The sequence below is a fragment of the Capsicum annuum genome, chromosome 4 (assembly GCF_002878395.1).
Source record: "Capsicum annuum cultivar UCD-10X-F1 chromosome 4, UCD10Xv1.1, whole genome shotgun sequence".
Classification (NCBI taxonomy): domain Eukaryota; kingdom Viridiplantae; phylum Streptophyta; class Magnoliopsida; order Solanales; family Solanaceae; genus Capsicum; species Capsicum annuum.
Window position 1 is genome coordinate 3111787 of NC_061114.1, and position 22647 is coordinate 3134433.

General features: G+C 36.6%; 1 protein-coding gene and 1 long non-coding RNA gene across 4 annotated transcripts in view; both read right to left on the minus strand.

Annotated features, from left to right (window-relative positions):
- Positions 1-801: 801 nt before the first annotated feature.
- Positions 802-19023, minus strand: LOC107868388. Of its 3 annotated transcripts, none has more exons than XR_007054354.1 (4): positions 18814-19010; positions 17066-18197; positions 16831-16964; positions 5935-6292 (listed from the first exon to the last, which is right to left on the minus strand). It is a non-coding gene; the product is annotated as an uncharacterized LOC107868388 (long non-coding RNA). The 3 variants fall into 3 exon arrangements; XR_007054356.1 differs by having other exon boundaries at positions 6002-6292; positions 16831-17424; positions 17685-18197; positions 18814-19023; XR_007054355.1 differs by lacking the exon at positions 5935-6292 and adding an exon at positions 802-1510 and having other exon boundaries at positions 16831-18197.
- A 954-nt stretch (positions 19024-19977) lies between these two features.
- Positions 19978-22647, minus strand: part of LOC124897843 (receptor-like protein 35) — a 3694-nt gene continuing 1024 nt past the window's right edge. The window contains exons 2-4 of the mRNA XM_047411439.1: positions 22149-22341; positions 21909-22028; positions 19978-20126 (exon numbers count right to left, since the gene is read on the minus strand). Of these exons, the coding sequence (XP_047267395.1) occupies positions 19978-20126; positions 21909-22028; positions 22149-22341 (462 nt within the window). The remainder of the gene's footprint in view (positions 20127-21908; positions 22029-22148; positions 22342-22647) is intronic.

Genomic DNA, 22647 nt, shown 5'->3' on the forward strand with positions numbered 1-22647 from the left:
AAGGTAAATATAAAACTTTTCCATATTTGGCAAACCTCTTTCTTGGAGGAAAGGGTTTTGGGCATTTATAAATAGAAGTCCTTCTCATACAATAACATAATAACATCCACAATGTAGTCTTTTAAGAGTCAAGTTTAGGGGGAGATTTTCTCTCTCATTAGCTTCTATGTTTTGAATTTTATGTCTTATATGTAGGCCGTTTGGTCAAATCATATCAATAATATAGCTTTTTAATATTGTTTTTCTTTTCGTCTCAATAGTTTGCAACTAATAGCTTCCACATGACGCTCTCTTGATTTCGAACCCAACAAGTGGTATTATTGTCTTCTAATAAGTGAGAAGTGATAATGGTCAAAATCACACCTAAAGTATTATTGTATTGCGAGTTTCATACATTAACTCTCAGCCATTTGTGTTTGTTACCTAAATTATTACCAATTATTTATCAAAACACACTTTGACTTGTATCTGATGATTCATGGATGGGAACTTATTGAATCTTACCTTGTATGTATTATTTTTATGATGTCTCCAAGTAGTACTAAGAACCTATTTAACCGAGAAAGGGAAATAACAATGCCACATCACATGTCGCCCCCACAATTACATCAGTTAAGTCAAATTCTCCCTCCCTTGATTGTGCTTTTATTTGCTTCCCCTACCACTTTCCTATTTAAGGAGCTCTTCTCTCCTATGCTTTCTCTCATCCTTGTCACTAGTGAAAATGGCGCCGAAGAAACAAAAAAGTGGGAAGGTGGCAACGAGAGAGGAGAAAGTGAACTGAGGAGTTACGAATTTAAAGCCCCCAATGCTTAATAAATTATTGAAAGTCATTTCAATCCATTGAGAGCCATTTTAACCCCATTTTGCTGCCCCATCATTTAAAAAAAACGACAATTGCTTGTTGCCCTTTTCTCCCTTCTTTGGTTCCTTGCATTTTTAACACACAAAGCTTTTAGCTGAGTTGGTTGCGAAATTTCAAAATGATATCTTCTAAGCAAGTAGTGAAACTAGAAGTTTATCTAAGAGTGTTCTCAGCGTAATTTCCAGGGAAGGATATTCAATTGTCTTGTGTTGTACTCATTATTCCGCTCCTTTGTTCATGTGTTTGTTTTCGAGATTGCAGACATTCTTCATTCTCCATTATGCTGACTCTCCACACCCATCATCTGACTTGAAGGTTGTTAGAAATCGAGTCCTTTTACGGTCATAACGAGCCTGTAAATTTAACAATGGGCAGTTAGTTAAATTAGCTTTTGATCGATCTACTTAACAACCACCAGACCCAACATTTCTTTTCTGGATATAATACAATGGTTATATAGAGATCAAAAGCCCAATTGTAAAAGCACGAGGTCGGATATTTTTTTCCAATAGAACTGTTGTTTCTCACGAAGTCCGAACTACCATATCCTGCAGTATCTCCTGAATGTTTTTATCACTTCCACAACATGGAAAGCTGGAGTAATATCTATTATCTTTGCATCGACTTTCCCGTCTTTTTGTTCACCTGTTGAAGACATAATGAAGTAAATAATGTGTGTTGTATTTAACAATAAAACCTTAAGCTGAAATGGTCGCAAAATCTCTGAAGCAAGACTTATTTAGTTACAAACAATAGAGTGGTTAGAACATGAGACCTGTTCTGTTATATGAGTCATCTCGTAGGAGAAGATGATTAAATATGGAACAACAAAACCATTACAGCTTGAAATACGCTTGTTTGCAGTTTGTATATGGCCTTAATTTGGAAGACAAGTCTCTCACAGAAATTGTGATAGATCAGGAAGTGCCAAGAAAATCAAAGGAGAAAGTGTAGCGTTTGAGTGTGAACAGATGGAGGAGTCAGAAGAAGAGACGATATTTGAATCTGAGATAACTAATGATGAAAATGAGGTATCTCTTTGAAAATAACTATCACAAACTATGAAAGAATTCTCAACTTTTTCTAGGAGGATTTACGTTAAGTCTGTCCAGTTATTTCTTCCCGAATTAGTTTTTCTATCTTTAAAATAATGCATGTGCACATACTTCCCTGTGGAAAGCCAATCATCTCTAACATTAATTTTGTTTCCTCATTTGCGCCCTGATAATAAGTAATAATGTTAGTACCTTTTGAGGACACATTTTTGTTAGGGTACGAGTCCTAGTAATTGCATGTGGAACAAGTAAGTAAACGTGGTTCACAGAAGTAAACTGAACACAGTGTTTTTACATGGAAAACATCCGGCTCAAGAAAGGTGAAAAAAACCACGACCTGTACCTCTATAGAATTTAACCCAACTTCACTAAAATACTTGAGCCTCAACAATCAACAAAATTACAAGAATTCTTGTAACCTAGGAATTAAAACTTCTAACTCCTATCACTACAAAAACACTAATCTTCCCAAGATAAGTGTTCCCAAATATTCGAGTTCCCAAACTTGAAGACAACAACTCCTAACTCAGTTATATATTACGGAGACTAGAATCAATGACTCATTACAATACAAGAACCTAACAGCTACGCAGTTTATGACCTGCTAAGTAAGAGACTAGGTTCTTCTTCAAGTATGTGAACTGATATATTGATTGTTGATTTACTTTTCTGTGCGTGCGTGAGTGCTGTCTTAGAGTCACGTTTGTTGTATTTAAACCAACCTGTGATAGTGTCCTTTTTGATGTTCAATTCTTTCTCCAGTAGAACTCTATCAGTTAACTCTTTTCCCTTTTGCTTCCGCCTCACCTCTCCTAGATTTGATAGAACTCTTTTACTTCAAATCCTCTTCTTAATGAACTCCTTGATCAAATTAACTTCTTCAAGACTTCTTGTCTGATCTGACTCAGCTTCTGATGTAATCAATGTTATCTATGATTGTCTTAAAAACAGAATCACACCATCCAAACTCCTGTGCTAGCTAGACTATTTCACCTTGAATGGACCAGCTTCTTCAACACATTTCATTCATATGTCTATCATCAAAACTCCTCATTCCTTAACAATTTTGCAACAGAGACTGAAGATCATACTCGTTCCGATATGCCAGAAAAATCCAACCTATTGTTTCTTCATACAAAAAAATGTATGCGTAGAACAGATTCATGAAGGAAAATAGACAGAAGCTTTGATTGCTGATACAAATGTGGAAATTCAGAATAGTACTAAGAAAGATGACGTTGACTGGTTTAGCTTTTGAAATTACCTCGAAGTAACAGCTAGGATTCATATGGTGCTTGGATGTGTCAATATGAATCTAAAAGGTCTACTAATCTCGAAATCAGTCCAGATCAGTAAGTACATTCTCAATGGGGTGTGAGCCTTGATATTTGTATCCTTTTGGCATCAAGCCAAGTGAGCTACTAGGATCACTGCTAATGTTCTGATATGAGTCAGTTGATGGCTCAGTTCCCCTTATCACTGTGCCTTCAGCTTCAGTTCCCCCTGTGAAAATGCCTCTAGGTTTGACTGTTTCAGTCGATGGAACATGTTGTGAAACCTGTTTCTCAATATAGCTTCCTTCCTGCAGGTTATTTCTGCAGGTTATTCTTATCACATAATTCATCAAAAATCACATGCATGCTTTCTTCAACACAGTTAGATCTATTATTTAAAACCCTATAGGCCTTACTATGAAGTGAATGACCTAAGAAGATTCCCTCATCACTTTTGGCATCAAATTTTCCAAGATTATTCTTACCATTATTATGTATGAAACATTTGCATCCAAAATTTCTAAAGTGAGAAATGGTAGGCTTTCTACCTTTTAGTAACTCATAGGGAGTCTTTTGTAACATTGGTCTGATCATGCACCTGTTTATAATATATGTTGCAGTACTCATTGCCTCAGCCCATAGTTTTTTGGCAATATTTTCTGCAAGCATCATTGTTCTGGCCATATCTTCCAAGGTTCTATTTTTCATTTCCACCACTCCATTTTGTTGTGGTGTTTTAGGAGCTGAGAAGTTATGGTCTATTCCTTTTGATGAACAAAAATCTAAGAATTTTGCATTCTCAAATTCTGTGCCATGGTCAAACCTTATGGAAACTAATGAAGTGCCCAATTTCTTTTCCATTTTCTTGATGAAAATTTCAAAGACATCAAAGGAATCTTCTTTAGATTCTTGAAACAAGGTCCAGGTGAACCTAGAATAATCATCAACAATTACAAAAACATAACTTTTTTCACCTCTACTTTGTTGTCTCATTGGTCCAAAAAAGTTCATATGGACCAATTCAAGACTCTTAGTAGTACTAACATGGTTCTTTGACTTAAATGAAGATCTTACATGCTTCCCCCTTACACATGCACTACATAACTTTTTTTTCCTTGAACTTGGTTTTAGGTAATCCCAATACCATGTCTTTGGATGAAAGTATGTTCAGTCGGTTTAGACTTGCATGTCCAAGTCTTCTGTGCCAAAGGAGGGGATCAGTTTCTATTGCACTTAGACAAGTTAACTCAGGACCTGGTATTGCCATTAAGTCTACTTTGTATACGTTTCTGTACCTCTTTGCAGTAAGCATAATTTCTTTGGTGTCAATCCTTTTGACTTTAACCCCTGCAACAGTAAAAATTACTTTATTACCTTTGTAACACAATTATGAGATGCTCAGCAGGTTATGCTTTAATCCCTACACAAGATACATATCCTCCATAGCTTTTGAATTAGATGTGATACTTCCAAAAGATCCGGTCATCGCTCATCTCACCAAAAAACCCATGACTCACCGAAAACCATAACACACACTGAGATCGAGAAGGGTGAAGGAGAAAGCAGAGGGGGAAAACTCTGGCGAGACACGCTTGAAACCATCTGGTTCGTCCACCGCCAGAGCAACGAAGATCCAACAACAACCAGCGAGCTCTCCAACGACCAAACCCCACTGAATCATCGTTGGAAAATAAATCATTTTGTTAGCCAATAAGGGGAATCGGGAGCTTCGAGTTGGTCATTTGGTTGTTCGTGTTCGGGGATGGTGTCCAAGGTTTGATGATGATATTGGGTTAAAGCATATAGGAAGAGGAAATTGAGTTTGAGTTGCTCGAGTTGAGGCTTCGATTTTGAGATTACGTTTGTGACTCTGTTCAGAAGGATAATTTCATTTCGAAATCGAGGTCCAATCTCAACTTTACTCTATTTATTATGTTAATATGGTTGATGTCTTGATGTGGTGAAATGTTTAAATATTGCGTTCAAGCGATTTTGATTACCGTGGTTGATATTGGTTAGTTGATTCATTTGAATGGAATAATTGAGGGATTTGAATTCGTTTGGGAACTAGATGGGGGGGGGGGAATTTAAAAATAATAAAAAATGGGTGAATAAATCAATTTTGGTGTAATGTCGTTTAGTTCGGAATAAGCATGGATGTTGTTGAAACACGGTAGTATCATGTTTAGGTTGACAATTGATAGGAAAATATAAGTGGGTTAGGCAAAGTTTATGACTTGCGATTATTGAATGCTGAAAGTGTTTTGTTGAAATATGTTGGTTTATGTTTTTGGATTGAAATGTATTCATTTGGCCGGGGAATGCCCCAAAGATTGACGTACTTATTCACCGGGGAATGCCCCGAGGTATCTTGTACTCGGAGGACGTTTGCGATGAAGGCCCGAGGCATCGGGTGAGGCATTGGAGCTTAGTCTAGGATTAGTTTAGAATAGGATTTACATTTCCGTATTTTTTTCCTATTTTTGGGACTGTGTAACTCGGACTGGACACTATTTTTGATTCTTTCTATTTTGTTTGCTAGCTTGATTATTTTATGTTCTTTTGTGTGGTTTATACATTCGTAGTGTCAGATTAGCCGATACGCTCCACCAAGCGACTGTGGTTGAACCACAGGATTAAGGGGTGCCTAACACCTTTCCCTCGGTCAACATAATAATTTAGCCGGAATCTCTGTTCACGGATCAGTGTTACAGAGTCAAAACCATTTTGAAAAAGGATATCCACGGGTGACTTGGCACACCCGATTCATGCCAAGTGGCGACTCTGAGTTTTGAATATAGCGAATCCTTTTCGAAACAAATCTTCATTTTGTCACTTAATAATAAAAGCCCTTTCAAACTTAAAATCTAATTGTTTTTTTGGGAGTTAAAAAAGGGGGTGTGACAACAACAACCGCCCTTGAAGGGTCCAAATCCTCCTCAACAACTATACAATCTCTTTTGATTGCCGCAACTCCATTCAAATCCCTCTCAAGCTTTTCAATCTTGTCATCTTTAGTTAATTGCAAAAGGCCCAAACGTAGTGAGGAAATCCATCTCCATCTCACTTGGTGTAGGACTTATCCATGGATGTACAATCTACACATAAAAAATAATAATATTAAGATATGATAACACAAAGCATATAATCCCACAAGAATATTTTAGAACGTAGATGTGTAACACCCTGACGTCTTCTTAGCTAAATTCTGTCCATGGAAAGTCTAAGCATTATCTTCTAGAATGATCTAAATTATTTTTCATGTGGAATTTCCTAGATTACAACCTTTCATTATGTAGATGTCTGAATTAGCTTTCCAACGATATAAGATTCGTTCAAAACGGACCCTCGGTGAAGAAGTTATGAATAATTTTAAGTTCCAGTCGTAAACATCATCATTTTGGTGTCTAGAGTATCACGGAGAGGGTCAAATTGACAATCGTCAAATTCCAGTGGGGCTCCAGGATGGTGGCGCGTCGCGGAGGCACCCAATTTCCCACTCGTCGAATTCTAGTAGACCACCGTGATTGTGGCGCGTCGCGGTGGCACCCGAAATCGGGTTTTAAAGTTCAAATTTCCAGTACTATTTAGGAGTCATTAAGGGTAATTTTGACTTTTCCCTAGGCTTTAAAACCGTCCAAACAAAGGATTTAGGATATGTTTGAGCAACTTAACCCTATTTTCATCAAAATCATCAAGAATCCTCTCTAGAGTTTCAAATAGAACTTCAAGAAACTCAAGATTCAACTGTGGGTTTTCAAAAAAGATTGAAGATTTGAAATCCCCAAATCTTAGGCTTCAAGAAACACCCATTGTTTTCCTATTTCGAGGTATGTTGGGTTTTCCTAAAAATCTCATGGGCATAGAAATCATGCTTTTAAGAAAGAGGTTTCGAAGAATGAATATAATCATATTTCAGAAGTTTTAATGACATTGTTTTGGTCTTTAGACCTTCCCCCACATTGTTTGGAAAATTATATATATATATATGTATGAATGTGTTTAAGGATGAATATTCAATTGAGAGCATGAACTATAATGAACCCCTCTCTGGTTATGATTTTTCCCATCTTTCACATGACAGGAATGGTTCTAAATTGCATCTTGACAAGCATGTTATGAAATGTATTGAATGATGTTGAATTGGAATTATGATTTCGATTTCAAAATAGAGAGGGTTGATGAAAGAGTGCATGATTTTGCTAAAGGCACATGACCACCATATTGTTGAGGAGTTTTTGTATAGTTTGACTAATGTTTCGGAACATATAATTGCATGTTTTGGTGGTATGAACTATGTTTTAATTGAAAGATCATGCTTAATGCATATGTCTCAGAAATAGAACTTGCAAGTCTTGGTGTGACGACACCAATTCAGATGATGCCATGATAATTCAAAACAGAAAAGAATGCATGTTTGAAATTAGATACATGTTTGAAATTAGACTTTTCAGATGTTGAAACCAGAAACATGCATGATTCAGAATAGGATAAAATTGGGCATAAAGAGAGTTTAGGTGGTTCCCCGAAGAAGACATGAGTTCAGATAACTCATTTCCCAAAATCGTGATTTGCAGATCCGGGTTTATGTATTACGCTGACCTAGAGCCGTGTGACGTATCAGAATCAGAAACTCTAACCCTTGCGGCACACTTGGGTAGGGGGCTTCCCCCTCGAGTCAATGGTGAATTCCATATATCCCGTGGAATAACAGAATTATAGGGGAGTGCCATCTAACTTAGAAGTTATAGAAAGATCAAACTTTGTATTGATAAGAATTATTTGTGATTTTTAGAAAGTGTCCATGTGTTTTAGAACTATTTCATGTATAGTATCTGACAAATTGCTCTCCAACTATTTTATTTATATAAAAGCTTTATTTTGGAATACTTTACATGCCGGTACATCTGTATTGACCCCCCTCCTCCCTCCAGGTTCTGAGGCTCAGTCTAGGTGTCCAGAAAGACCGTAGATTTGTGAGACAGAGTTTGTAGTGTTTACTTGGTGAGCCTTCTCTATTCCTGAAGGCCCGTCTTTAAGATTATGACTCTTGTTATTGTTTTGGTCTACTGCGGGCCTTGTCCCAGTTTTCAGAAAGTTATCAAATTTTCATGTGGTAGAGATTTCACAGACTGAGTCAGATGTTATTTAGCTGTAGTTGCACTATAATTTTCCATACTTATGTTGATATTAGAATTTGACCATGTTTCCATAGCTAACTATGTTTTCGTATCTTCTTTATTTATATGAGTGTTGAGCATGATTACCAGATAGAGAAGGGCGTTCCAGGCTTTCATGGTTCGGGATGTCCATTATGGCCAGGCTCTAGTTTGGGTCGTGACAAACTTGGTATCAAATCACGGTTCATGGTCCCAGGGTGTCTGCAAAATCACGTCGGGTAGAGTTTTGTTTATGAGTGTGTTGCGTGCTATACTTATAAGAAGGAGGCTACTAGGCGTTTAGGAATATTTCTCTTCTTTGTGATTTAGTTCTTGCTTCAGAGTCTAATCTGTCCCCTAATCAATGATCTCTTGCATTTCAGAAAACCAGCTATGCCTCCCCGTCGCACCAACGTTAATGCTCAAGAGGACAAAGTTCGTACCACTCATGGGATGAGGGCACGTACAAGAGCTCACACTCAAGAACCTATCCCTACTCGTGGTGTCCCAACCAGTACACCTAGGGTTCCACGGACCAATGTTAACCGTCCCCTGACTACTCAGGGGGATATTTCGAATGCAAAATTCAGACAATATATTCATATACTAACGCAGTTGTTGGCTAATCAGGCCCAACGATTAAAAGATATTGGGTCTGAACCTATTACATCTGAAGCTGCTAGGGTGGGTCAGTTCATAAGAATGAACCCACCTAAGTTTACTGGCATTAAAGTAGAAGAGAATCCGCAAGAGTTCATAGACGAAATAGAGAAGATTTTTAAAGGGATGCATGTGGATTAGGTGGAAGGTGTTGAGCTAGCGGCTTATCAGCTAAAGGATTAGCGAACCAATGGTATAATGAGTGGAAAGAGGCGAAGGGTGACAGTTCTGAGCCCATATTGTGGGATGAATTTGTGGAAGCTTTTCTTGACCGATTATTTCCTTTAGAGATGAGAGAAGCTAAAACAGAGGAGTTCATGAACTTTAAGCAGGGTAAGATGAGTGTTCAGGAGTATACTTTAAAGTTTGATCTACTGGCCCATTATGCTCTGAGATGACGAGTAGTATGAGGGCCCGAATGAGGAAGTTTGCTTCCGACCTTTCAGATGATCTGGTGCTTGAATGTCAAGGGGCAATGCTATATAGGGAATTGGACTTTGCTAGGCTTACAAGCCACATGTAGTAGGTTGAGGAGAAGAAGAAAAAGATAGACGAGTCTAGAGAGAAGTACAGGCAGGCGAACAGATCCAGATAGTGGATAAGAACCCCAGTCAGTAGCAGGGTGGTAATTGGGGTAACAAATGGCAAAAGAAAAAGTTTTTGGGAAAGGTGCAGTTTGCAGCTAGCGCCTCATCGCCCAGATCCCCAGTTGATAGATGCCCCCAGAGTTTTCAGGATAGTCATAGACCCAGAGCTCAGGATACTCAGTCGTAGGGTAGTGTGGTGCAACAACATCATACTTTTACACGGTGTGAGACTTGTGGTAGGCATCACTTGGGAAGTGTCAGCTAGGTGCATTTGTGAGTTATTCTTGCTATCAGACGGGTCACTTCCAGAGAGATTGTCCCTCTGCTAGGAGGTATGTTGGTAGAGCTAAGTCTTAGGCAAACTTTTCCACACCACCACCGCCCCAAAAGGGTGCTACTACAGCTGCTGGGAGCGATCAAAATTGGTTATATGCATTGACCAATCGACAGGAGGCAGAAGCCTCACCAGATGTTGTCACCGGTACGTTACAAATCTTTTCCCGTTATGTTTACGTGTTACTTGATCCCGAGTCTACCTTATCCTATATGACCCCGTATGTGGTGGTTAGTTTTGGGTTTGAGCCCGAAGTGATTGCCAAACCTTTCTCTATTTTCACCCCGGTGGGTGATTCTATTGTGGCAAAGAGGGTGTATAAAAATTGTGTTGTGTCTATTCTTAGTAGGGATACGGTGGCAGACCTCATAGAACTTGGAATGGTTGCTTTTGATGCGATCCTAGGGATGGACTGGCTCCATCGGTGTTATGCCACATAAGATTGTAGGATCGAAAGGTTACCTTTTTTTTCTGAGTGAGCCAGCAATAGAGTGGGAGGGGCACTCTTTAGCACCTAGAGGACACTTTATATCTTATCTCAGAGCCTGAAAACTTATCTCCAAGGGTTGCTTGTATCATCTTATTCGGATTAAAGATTCTAACACCGAAAGTCTTCCCCTTCAGTATGTCCCTGTAATAAATGAGTTCACAAAAATTTTTATAGATGACCTCCTAGGAATTCCACCTAATAGGGAGATAAATATGGCATTGATTTATTACCAGATACCCATCCTATTTCTATTTTGCCATATAGAATGGCTCCTGTAGAGCTAAAAGAGTTAAAAGAATAGCTAGAAGATCTCCTAGATAAAGGTTTTATTAGACCAAGTGTTTCGCCCTGGGGTACACCAGTACTCTTCATGCGAAAGAAAGATGGTTCCCTGCATATGTGCATAGATTACTGCTAATTGAATAAGGTCACAGTGAAAAATAAATATCCTCTTCCTAGAATCGATGACCTTTATGATCAGCTTCAGGGTGCTGCGTATTTTTCTAAAATAGTCCGTTTGGGATATCATCAGTTGAAAGTTAGGGAGTCAGACATTCCTAAAATAGCCTTCCAAACCAGATATGGTCATTATGAATTCCTGGTCATGTCCTTTGGGTTGACTAATGCTCCTGCAGCTTTTATGGGCCGAATGAATAGGGTTTTCTGTCAGTTCCTAGACCTGTGTCTCATAGTTTTTATTGATGACATATTGGTTTACTCTAAAAGTGAGGAGGACCATGCCAATCACCTCCGCGCTGTTCTTCAGACCCTCAAAGATCATGTGTTGTATGTGAAATTCTCCAAGTGTGAATTCTTGCTGAATACTATTGCTTTCTTGGGGCACATTGTTTCTAGTAAAGGGATTAAGGTTGATCCCTAAAATATTGAGGCAGTAAGGAAATGGCCCAAACCCATGCCTCCAACTGACATTCGGAGTTTCTTGGGCTTGGCAGTGTATTACAGAAGGTCCGTAGAGAGTTTATCCTCCATTTTTGTACCACTTACTAAGTTGACTTAGAAAAAGGTGAAGTTTTTATGGTCCGACTCTTGTGAAAATAGTTTTGAGAAGTTGAAAGACAAGTTGACTACGACTCCTATTTTGACTCTTCCGAAAGGTACAAAGGGGTTTATTGTGTATGGTGATGCATCCTTTGTGGGACTTAGGTGTGTACTTATGCAGCATGGTAAGGTAGTGGCTTATTCATCTAGGCAGTTAAAGGTGCATGAGTGGAACTACCCTACTTATAATTTGGAATTAGTAGCTGTGGTGTTTGCGCTTAGAATTTGAAGAAATTATCTTTATAGGGTGAATATTGATATTTTCACTGACCATAAGAGTTTGCAGTATATTTTCTCGCAGAAAGAACTAAACCTCAAGAAAAGGCGTTGGATAGAGATTTTGAAAGACTATCACATGAGCCTTCACTATCATCCGGGTAAGGAAAATGTTGTAGCCGATGCACTCAGAAGATTGTCTATGAGCCATCTTTCTCATGTTAAGGAAGGGAAGAGAGAGATGGTGAAAGATATTCATCGACTTGCAAATCTAGGAGTGCGACTCTTGGATTCCGAAGATGGGGTAATGGTTGTTCATAAGATAGCTACGTCTTCCCTTTGTGCGGAAGTTAAAGAGAAACAGGTTAAAGATCCCATCTTGATGCAATGTGGGTCAGTAAATGGTGATGTCATTTGAGATCGATGGTGATGGTATTTTGAGATACTAGGGTAGATTATATGTACCAGATGTGGATGGTTTGTGGAATAAAATCCTTGACGAATCTCACACTTCGAGATATGTTGTTCACCCAGGATCTACTAAGATGTACCATGATATGAAATCTATATACTGGTGGAATAATATGAAGCGTGATATGACTAACTTTGTTTCCAAGTGTTTGAATTGCCAACAAGTTAAAGTAGAAAATTTGAGGCCAGTCGGTTCTTCCCAAGAGATATCTTGCCCTTGTAGAAGTGGGAGATGATTAATATGGACTTTATTACAGGACTTCCGAGGTCCCGAAACCAGTACTATTCTATTTGGGTAATTGTAGATAGACTGACCAAGTTAGCTCACTTTTTGCCTGTCAGGACTAACTATTCAGGTGAGGATTATGCCAAGCTGTTCATTGCAGAAATAGTTCGTTTGCATGGTGCACCTGTTTCCATCATATCCAACCTAGGTACACAGTTTTCTTCTCAGTTTTGGAGATCTTTTCAGAGAGGTTTAGGTACCCAAGTGAACCTAAGTACTGCTTTTCACCCTCAGACCGATGGGCAGGCTGAGAACACCATTCAGACCCTTAAGAACATGTTGAGGGACTGTGTGATTGATTTTAAAGGTAGTTCGGTATTTTAAAGGTAGTTCGGTAGAGCACTTGACATTGATAGAGTTCGCGTATAATAACAGTTTCCATTCCAATATTAAGATGGTGCCATTTGAGACATTTTATGGGAGAAGATGTAGGTCACCAATAGGGTGGTATGAAGTGGGTGAGACACAGTTGTTTATGCCTGATCTTGTTCATCAAGCGATGGAAGATGTGAAAGTCATTAAGGAACAACTTAAGACAGCTCAAAGTTGTCAGAAATCTTATGCCGATGTTAGGAGAAGAGATTTAGAGTTCGAGGTTGGTGATTGGGTATTTCTAAAAGTTTCTCCTATGAAGGGAGTCATGCGATTAGGGAACAAAGGTAAATTGAGTCCTCGCTATATAGGACCATATTAGATTTTGAGGAGAATAGGTGGTGTTGCGTATGAGTTAGAATTGCCAGCCAGTTTGGGTTCTGTCCATCTGGTATTTCACATATCCATGTTGAAGAAATGCATTGAGTTGCCTGTAGAAGAGATCAAGGTGACATCCTCCTTATCATATTAAGAGGAACCTATTGTAATCCTAGATAGTCAGGTTCGGAAGTTGAGAAGTAAAGAAACAGTTTCAATTAAGGTGTTGTGGAGAAATTAGAAGGTTGAAGAAGCCACTTGGAAATCAGAAGACGATATGAGAGCAAGATACCCAAACTTTTTTGACCCAGTAGATGGCAGATTTGAAAGTACAACCCTCACCTAAATCTTTCTATGCTTTAGTATGCTTGGAATCGTGCTTTTCTGTGTTCCGCATAATCATTCGGTGATGAATGATCCCAGGGGGGATATTGTAACACCCTGATATCTTCTTAGCTAAATTCCGTTCATGAAAAGTCTAAGCATTAACTTCTAGAATGATTTAAATTATTTTTTATGTGGAACTTCCTAGATTCCAACCTTTCATTATGTAGATGACTAAATTAGCTTTCCAACGATATAAGATTCATCCAAAACGGAACCTCGGTGAAGAAGTTATGAATAATTTAAAGTTCCAGTCATAAACATCGTCATTTTGGTGTTTAGTGTGTCGCGGAGAGGGTCAAATTGACAATCGTTAAATTCCAGTGGGGCTCCACGATGGTGGAACATCGTGGAGGCACCCAATTTCCCACTTGTCGAATTCCAGTAGACCACCGCGATTGTGGCGTATTGCGGTGCACCCGAAATCAGGTTTTTATGTTTAAATTTCAAGTTCTGTTTAGGAGTCATTAAGGGTAATTTTGACTTTTTCCTAGGCTTTAAAACCGTCCAAACAAAGAATTTAGGGTATGTTTGAGAAACTTAACCCTATTTTCATCAAAATCATCAAGAATCCTCTCTAGAGTTTCAAACAAGAACTTCAAGAAACTCAAGACTCAACCGTGGGTTTTCAAAATCGATTGAAGATTCGAAATCCCCAGATCATAGGTTTCAAGAAACACCCATTGTTTTCCTATTTCTAGGTATGTGGGGTTTTTCTAAAAATATCATGGGCATAGAAATCATGCTTTTAAGAAAGGAGTTTTGGATTATGAATATAATTATATTTTAGAAGTTTTAATGACATTATTTTGGTCTTTAAACCTTCCCCCAAATTGTTTGAAAAATGATATATATATATATATATATGTATGAATGTGTTTTAAGGATGAATATTCAATTGAGAGCATGAACTATAATTAACCCCTCTGGTTATGATTTTCCCATCTTTCAAATGATAGGAATTGTTCTAAATTGCATCTTGAAAAGCATGTTATGAAATGTCTTGAATGATGTTGAATTCGAATTATGATTTCGATTTCAAAAGAGAGAGGGTTGTTTATGTTGATGAATGTTGAAAATATTCATATAATGAAAGAGTGGATGGTTTTTCTAAAGGCACATGACCACCATATTGTTGAGGAGTTTTTGCATAGTTTGAATTGTGTTTCGAAACATGAAATCTCTTATACTAATTGCATGTTTTGGTGGTCTGAACTATGTTTTAATTGAAAGATCATGCTTAATGCATATGGCTCAGAAATAGAACTTGCAAGTCCTTGTGTGACGACACCAATTCAGATGATGCCATGATAATTTAGAACAGAAGAGAATGCAAGTTTGAAATTAAACTTTTTAGATGTTGAAACCAAAAACATGCATGATTCAGAATAGGATAAAATTGGGCATAAAGAGAGTTTAGGTGGTTTCTCGAAGAAGGCATGAGTTCAGATAACTCATTGCCCAAAACCGTGATTTGCTGATTCGGGTTTATATATTACGCTGGCCTAGAGCCGTATGGCGTATCAGAATCAGAAACTCTAACCCTTGTGGCACACTCGGGTAGGGGGCTTCCCCGTCGAGTCAATGGCGAATTCCATACAGCCCATGGAATATCAGAATTGTAGGGGAGTGCCACCTAACTCAGAAGTTATAGAAAGATCAAACTTTGTATGATAAGAATGATTTGTGATTTTCAAAAAGTATCCATGTGTTTTAGAACTATTTCATGTATAGTATCTGACAAATTGCTCTCCAACTATTTTATTTATATAAAATCTTTATTTTGGAATGCTTTACGTACTAGTACATTTGTATTGACTTCCCCTCCCTCCAGGTTCTGAGGCTCAGTCTAGGGGTCCAGAAAGGCAGTAGATTCGTCAGTAGTTGGTGAGCCTTCTCTATTCCTGAAGGCCCGTCTTTCAGATTATGACTCTTATTATTGTTTTGGTCTACTGGGGGCCTTTTCCCAGTTTTCAGACAGTTATCAGATTTTTATGTAGTAGAGATTTCACAGACTAAGTCAGATGTTATTTTGCTGTAGTTGCTCTACAGTTTTTCATACTTATGTTGATATTAGAATTTGACCATGTTTCCGTAGCTGACTATGTTTCCACATCTTCTTTATTTATATGAGTGTTGTGAATGATTACCAAATAGAGAAGGACATTTTGGGCCTTCATCTTTCGGGATGTCTGTCACAGCCAGGCCCTAGTCCGAGTCATGACAGGATGGGTATATAGTTGGCATGTTCACATCTGATTGATTATAATAGTAGTACCATAAAGTTGGTCTTATATTATTGTTCATTACACATATTATTGTCGGTCCTCTATACGAATTTTAGTTTCGATATATATAAATAAGTATTCCTTCAAATTTTCTTAAACTTTGAGTAGAATAGTAAGATGTTCTCTTGTATTAGTTACTGGCTATCAGTTTACACAATTATTTGCATATGACTATGTTTTAAGATCCCCCATAAGATCCCCCAGGTAATAATTTCTAGACAAAGAATAACAGGTTGATATTCTTAAAATATCAGGTAATTAACATAATTATTTGCATATGACTAAGTTTTTTTTCCCGGTAAATAGTTTAACAGGTTGATATTCTTAAAATGCTTTCATATCTCCTTGACATTAGAAGCTAAATGTTGCATTTACCAGCTCTTCTTTAGGTCAGTATGTGGCTTCGTGTGTGTCCCTTATGATTAAAGGTGATGCAGTCAGTATTGGCCTTTCTAGGTGGCAATATGTATCGCTTAGGTTCTCTTAAGACTTCAGTTTGATGGATCCAAAATTTCATTGGTCAGTTATCCCAGCTTTTGTCAAGTTCACAAAGTTTAAGACAAAGCAAGCAGTTAATGATTCACAAAGAACAAGGGCTGCAGATATAAAGAATGTAGCAACTGCTTCTCTTAAGGCAAGCACACTATACAGGGAGCTAAATGCACAAACGGTCAAACATTTTGTAAGTTTCTACTAGCATGAAAGCTGACTTATATAGATGCAGCCAATATACTAGACCAGACAACAAAGTTGTTACCTAACAGTCAGACGACGTTAAAAAGGAATGATATAAACACTGATTTCTCTATACAAATGCCTACCCAAAAGTAAAAGGAAAATAAAGAAGTGTCACTGAAACAACATTTCATAAAGCCGACATCTTTGTCGAAAATAGCATATATCTAAAGGTGGCAGTAACAACACTAGGCTAAATCAAGGCGTATATTGAAAAAAAACAAACAAAGAAAAGAATGAAAGCAACACAAAAATAAAAATATAGGCTGATGCTTACCGAGTCTTTGGGGGCCTCAAACAACTCATTAATCTCACAGTTTTGTTATTAGTAGCCGAAAGCTATCTAAGAATTCTCGGTGAAGATATTTCTTCTGAAAAACCCTTGAATTGTTTTTCGAATGGAGGAATATCCTCAAATGCCCAACACAAGAATAAAGATATTAAGAGAGATAACTCAGAATAATGAATGGACCCAAAAATAATTAAAAAATATAGAATAAAATAAAATTTACCATGAAAGCCCATGGAAAACTATAAAGATTGGAGGTCTTCACATTTGGTTTGACCGCCTTCACTAGGTACTCAATTGTAAGATCATAACTTACACGCTCCCATGTATAGGCAGAAAATGCATCTCTATCAGCTGAGAGCAAAACCAATTCAGACGGAAGTTTCGTGTTCAAATCTTTTGCACAAAGAAAATTGTGCACAAAATAGAGCAAGAACAATGACTTCTTTACACTTTTATGAACATCCACAGATTTGATGTGGTCAATCAACTCCTTCTCTTTGCAAGTCTTTCCCACCAAATCAATAATTTGTTGTCTCCTTCTCAAAGTCGTAGTTGACATATTTTCTTCATCATACACAACTGGTAAATGACAATTCAAGCCAGTGATGATCGCCAACTCTCTTATTCCAAAACAAACCGGTATGCCACAATAGTTTATCCAAACTTCCTCTTTTCTATGACTTATAAATTTACGTTGAAGAAGTTGGTAAACTAAATTCATTTGAAATCTTATATTGATATTGTTAGGTAGGTTTAAGTACTTCCCAAAAATCGAAGATTTAAAGAACTTCGTAAATTTTTTATCTTCTAAATCTTTCTAAACTCAGAAAAAGACTTACCCAGCCCAGACTTAACATTAACAGAGCCCATCAAACTTGGATGCCTTTCAATCAGTGTCTTAAAGTTGTAATCCAAATACCTAATAAACTTGACAAGTTAGGTATCGGGTGAAAGACTGGACGGAGAGTACTCGACAGTATGAGATGTCTCCTCCTCCAAGATAGGTTTATCGTGCTGATGTTTCATTCTCTGTTCATCCTCGAATCCTCTATTTTCACCTTCTGCATTTTCATTACTTTTGGATTTATCATTTGAGGCATCTGCTTTGATGGAAGAAGCATCTATTCCACCTGTTTCTTCGCCTTTTTTCTTCCGTAGACTTCTCCAACCTTGTTCTTCCTTCTTCTTCTATGGACTTCTCCAACCTTTTACTTCCATCTTCTCTTATAGACAGCTCCAATCTTGTGCTTTCTTCATTTTCTTCTTCTATTTGTCTCTGTTTACTAATTCGCCTTCTTGTATTTTTAGTACAACAACAATTGTTGCTCTTCTTTTCCTTGGAGCCACTGAATCTACACCATATGAAATAAAATAAAAATCATTGACTATTGTAACCAACAACAACAAAAAAATAGTGAACATGAATAATTACAGTAAATCTGCAGTAAATGATAAGGATGATACTAATAGATTTTGTTAATTGGGAAATCCATCTTTAGACTAGACTTAAAAATTCAATCCTTCAGCTAGTTAAACAAGTTCTTCAATTTCCAACTCAAAATTTAGACGTTATTACATTTCAACTAGCAAAATTACAGTTAAAAAATAAGCTTTTTTGTCAATTGAATTAATTCTTGGACTCAAAACTTAGGCAAACATTACACTTTTATAACAATGTTACAGCTAAAGATTCCATCTTTCTATCAATTGAATAAGTTATTCAACAAATCTAAGAATTTAGGTTATTTTCAAGTTAATTGGAGTGGAAAATTAAAGATTTTAAACAAACTCAAAAGAGGGATCTTTATAAATTTTTCAATATAGTAGTCTTGATTAACCATTTCAAAAAGAAAAAACCCAAAAGAAGACATCACAAATCTCAAAATTCTAAACCTATTTTTGCAAAATCAACACATTCTTATAAATGAATGAAACCCACCATATTAAGAGTAAAGAAAATAATGTTACCTTGGAGATCTAAGTTCGAAGATAGCAAAGGAGATGGTGATGACAACACAAGAAGACGAAGATAGTGACGGAGGTGTTTGTGAGAATCGAGAGAGAACGTTGAGATGTGTCTGTTTTAGAGAGAACGGAGATGGCAACAGAAATGTTTTCTCTCTGTTTTAGAGAGAGAAAGAATTGAACCCAATTCTGAAAAATTGACAAATGACCCATATTTTTTTATTGTTCCTATTTTGTATTTTTAAGAAGTTTAAAAAGTTTTTAAAAATGCATTTTAACCCCAATTTACCTTAATTACTAATTAAAATTTTTTTGACTTAATTTGGTTAAACTTGTTATCAATTTTAATTTCAACACTTATTTGTCGCCCTACACTCAATTTTCTCTACTAAACACGTATGTAAGTTAAAAATTATTTATAAGTTAAAAATTATTTATAAGTTTGTTTAACCGGACAATAAGCGTAGATAAACAGCTAGCAAATATCTCATTTTATATATTTGTCTTCTAATAAGTGAGAAGTGATAATGGTAAAAATCACACCTAAAGTATTATATTGCCAGTTTCACACATTAACTATCAGTCGTTTGTGTTTCTTACCTAAACTATTACCAATTATTTATCAAAACACCCTTTGACTAGTATATGATGATGCGTGGATGGGAACTTAATGAATCTTACCTTGTATGTATTATTTTTTATGATGTCTCTAAGTAGTACTAAGTACCACTTTCCTATTTAAGTAGCTCTTCTCTCCTATGTTTTCTCTCATCCTTATCACTAGTGAAATTGCGCCGAAGAAGCAAAAAAGTGGGAAGGCGGCGACGAGGGAGGATAAATTGAAATGAGGAGTTGCGAATTCAAAGCCCCCAATGCTTAATGAATTATTGAAAGTCATTTCAATCTATTGAGAACCATTTTAACCCAATTTTGTTGCCCCATCTTTTCAAAAAAAAAAAAAAAACAACAATTGTTAGTTGCCCTTTTCTCCCTTCTTTGCTTCCTTGCATTTTCACTTATTGAAGACGTAAATAAAGTTTGTTGTATTCAATACAGAAAACTTTTGCTAAGTTGGTAGCAAAATTTCAAAGTTATACCTTCTAAGCAAGTAGTGAAATTAGAAATTTTGCTAAGAGTGTTCTCAACATAATTTCCAGGGAAGGATATTCAATCGTCCTGTGTTGCAGTTGTTTTCCCGCTCCTTTGTTCATGTGTTTGTTTTAGAGATTGCAGACATTCTTCATTCCCATTGCAGACATGGAAAGCTGGAGTAATATCAAATATATTTGCATCAGTTATCGCATCTTTTTCTTCAACTGTTGAAGACATAATGAAGTAAATAATGTGTGTTATATTTAACAATAAAGACTTAAGCTGAAATGGTCCCAAAATCTCTGAAGCAAGACTTATTTAGTTACAAACAATAGGAGTGGTTGGAACATGAGAACTGTCTGTTCTATGAGTCATCTCGTAGGAGAAGACGATTAAATGTGGAACAACAAAACCATTACAACTTGAAATACTCTTGTTTGCAGTTGGTACATGGCCCTAATTTGGAAGACAAATCTCTGGTAGAAATTGTGATACATGAGGAAGATATAAATCGCAATGGACCCATAGCTAACACTAGTTAAATTTTGCTTTGCCAAAACTCAATCCCTATTCATTATGAATGATATTATAGTCAAACTGTTTAAGTTGTTAACTCAGTATCTATTGGAGTTAAACAAAGATAATAAAAAGGAAAATCTATTCAATTCATTCTTGCTCCTCCAATTAGCATCTAACATTTGGTTATAAAACTTAGTGGACGACTCCTTTTTGAGTCTGCCACTTAAACAAATTAAAGTTACTTTATTGTTTCTTTAGATTACTTAATTAATGAATTAAAGGAATGCTATTCCTTTTTTCCTTAAAATATGACTGAATGGAAAATTCTCATAAAAAAGATTTTTATAGATTTTAAAATCAGAAAGAGGAAAAGACCGCTTTGCTATTTAAAGTCTCAAAACTATATCATTACCCATTTCTCTTTATAGATTTTATAGAAACTTGTTGCCTTCACCTCTTTTCTCTTGTTGCTTCAGTACTATGTTATAAGTAGTTCAGCCATGACCCAACTTAAAATCTCCACTGATCAATTAGCTCTTCTTTCCCTGAAATCTCAAATCGTTTCAGACCCCTTTCACTTGTTGGATGAAAGTTGGTCTCCAGCTACGTCTGTTTGCCATTGGGTTGGAGTCACTTGTGGCTCTCGTCACAAGAGAGTGAGATTCTTGAATCTTTCCAACATGGCTCTTACAAGCATAATACCCCGTGAACTAGGGAACCTCACATTTCTTGTTTCTCTTGACTTGGGAAGCAACAAATTCCATGGAAATTTGCCTCAAGAAATGGCACACTTGCATCGGCTTAAGTTTCTTGATTTAAATTCCAACAACTTCAGAGGGGAGGTTCCTTCTTGTTTTGGGTTTTTAGGAATAATAGTTTCACTGGTTCCATCCCTGCTTCATTTTCTAATATATCCACACTTGAGACTTTGAATTTGAATTTTAATTGGTTATGGGAGAAGGTGTGGACAAGAACTCAGAAAATTATGAAATAACTATATACTTGTTTTTCCTATTGTTATTGATCAAAGTCTTAAGAAGGATGTACATATTATATACTATTTTTTTCTCCATTAGAGTTCTTAATTTAATTTTTTATGAATTTCTGATTGTACGGAATTGTATTTTTTTATATGGACTCAGATATATAAACTGATACTTTATTAGAAGTTAGGTAACTACCAAGAGGAGTTCAAATTTACTGATTATTTCTTAAAACAGATTAATTTTAAACATTAAAAAACACTCCTTCTATGGTGTTTCTTGTCCTACGCTTGATTATTTATTTATAATTGTTACATTTTATTACTCATTACATGCATAAGTTCATAGAATTTTAATAGTTCTAATGGATCCATAAAAATTAACATGAGACATCATTAGAATATATATGTACCTATAAGCTTATTTCCACTAAGATGTAGACGCTGCATGTTGGTTAAATTGCCAATCTCCCATGTTAAGAATCCACTAAGATTGTTATCCCACAGTGACAAACGTTGCAGCGATGAGATAATGTGGAGATGGGGAAAGAGCCGCTAATCTGGTTTCTCTCCATTGCTAACTCTGCCAAATTCACAAAATTTTCAATTTCTTGCGGAATTATCCCTGCAATTAATGTGTAATAAAATAAAATTCTGAAGTAATAAGATACAATAGTGCTAGCATTCATAAGATAGAATGTAGCTGTGAAATGGATAGTTCCGAGAGCCAATATCTGCAAGTTACTCGATCTTTCAATTTCACTATGTATTGGTCCATCAAACTCATTATCCGATAAAGACAAAATTTGAAGTTGTGAACAATTTGTCAAGCTTGTAGGCATCTGATCATGAAGCTTGTTATAAGACAGATAAAGCCCTTTGAGTATTGGGAGACCATTGCATAAACCATTGGGAAGATATCCCGATAAAGCTATTGCCTGTAAATGCAATGAATTCGATCCTAGAAATATTGAAAATTGTGAATGGTATAGAACCTATAAGTTGATTATATTGTATGGCCAACCAGTTCATGTTGTGAAGATTGCCAATTCCTGCTGGGATATTTCCTTCAAGTGAGTTATACGATATATCTAAAGCCTCCAACCTTGAGGCATTTGAGAGCGACGTAGGAATAGAGCCTATGAGATTGTTACCTCTCAACTTTAATTTTCTAAGGTTTCCGATCACTTTTGGTATCTGAATAGTTCATCTCACTTGTATTCATTTTTTCTTCATGTGTTGAC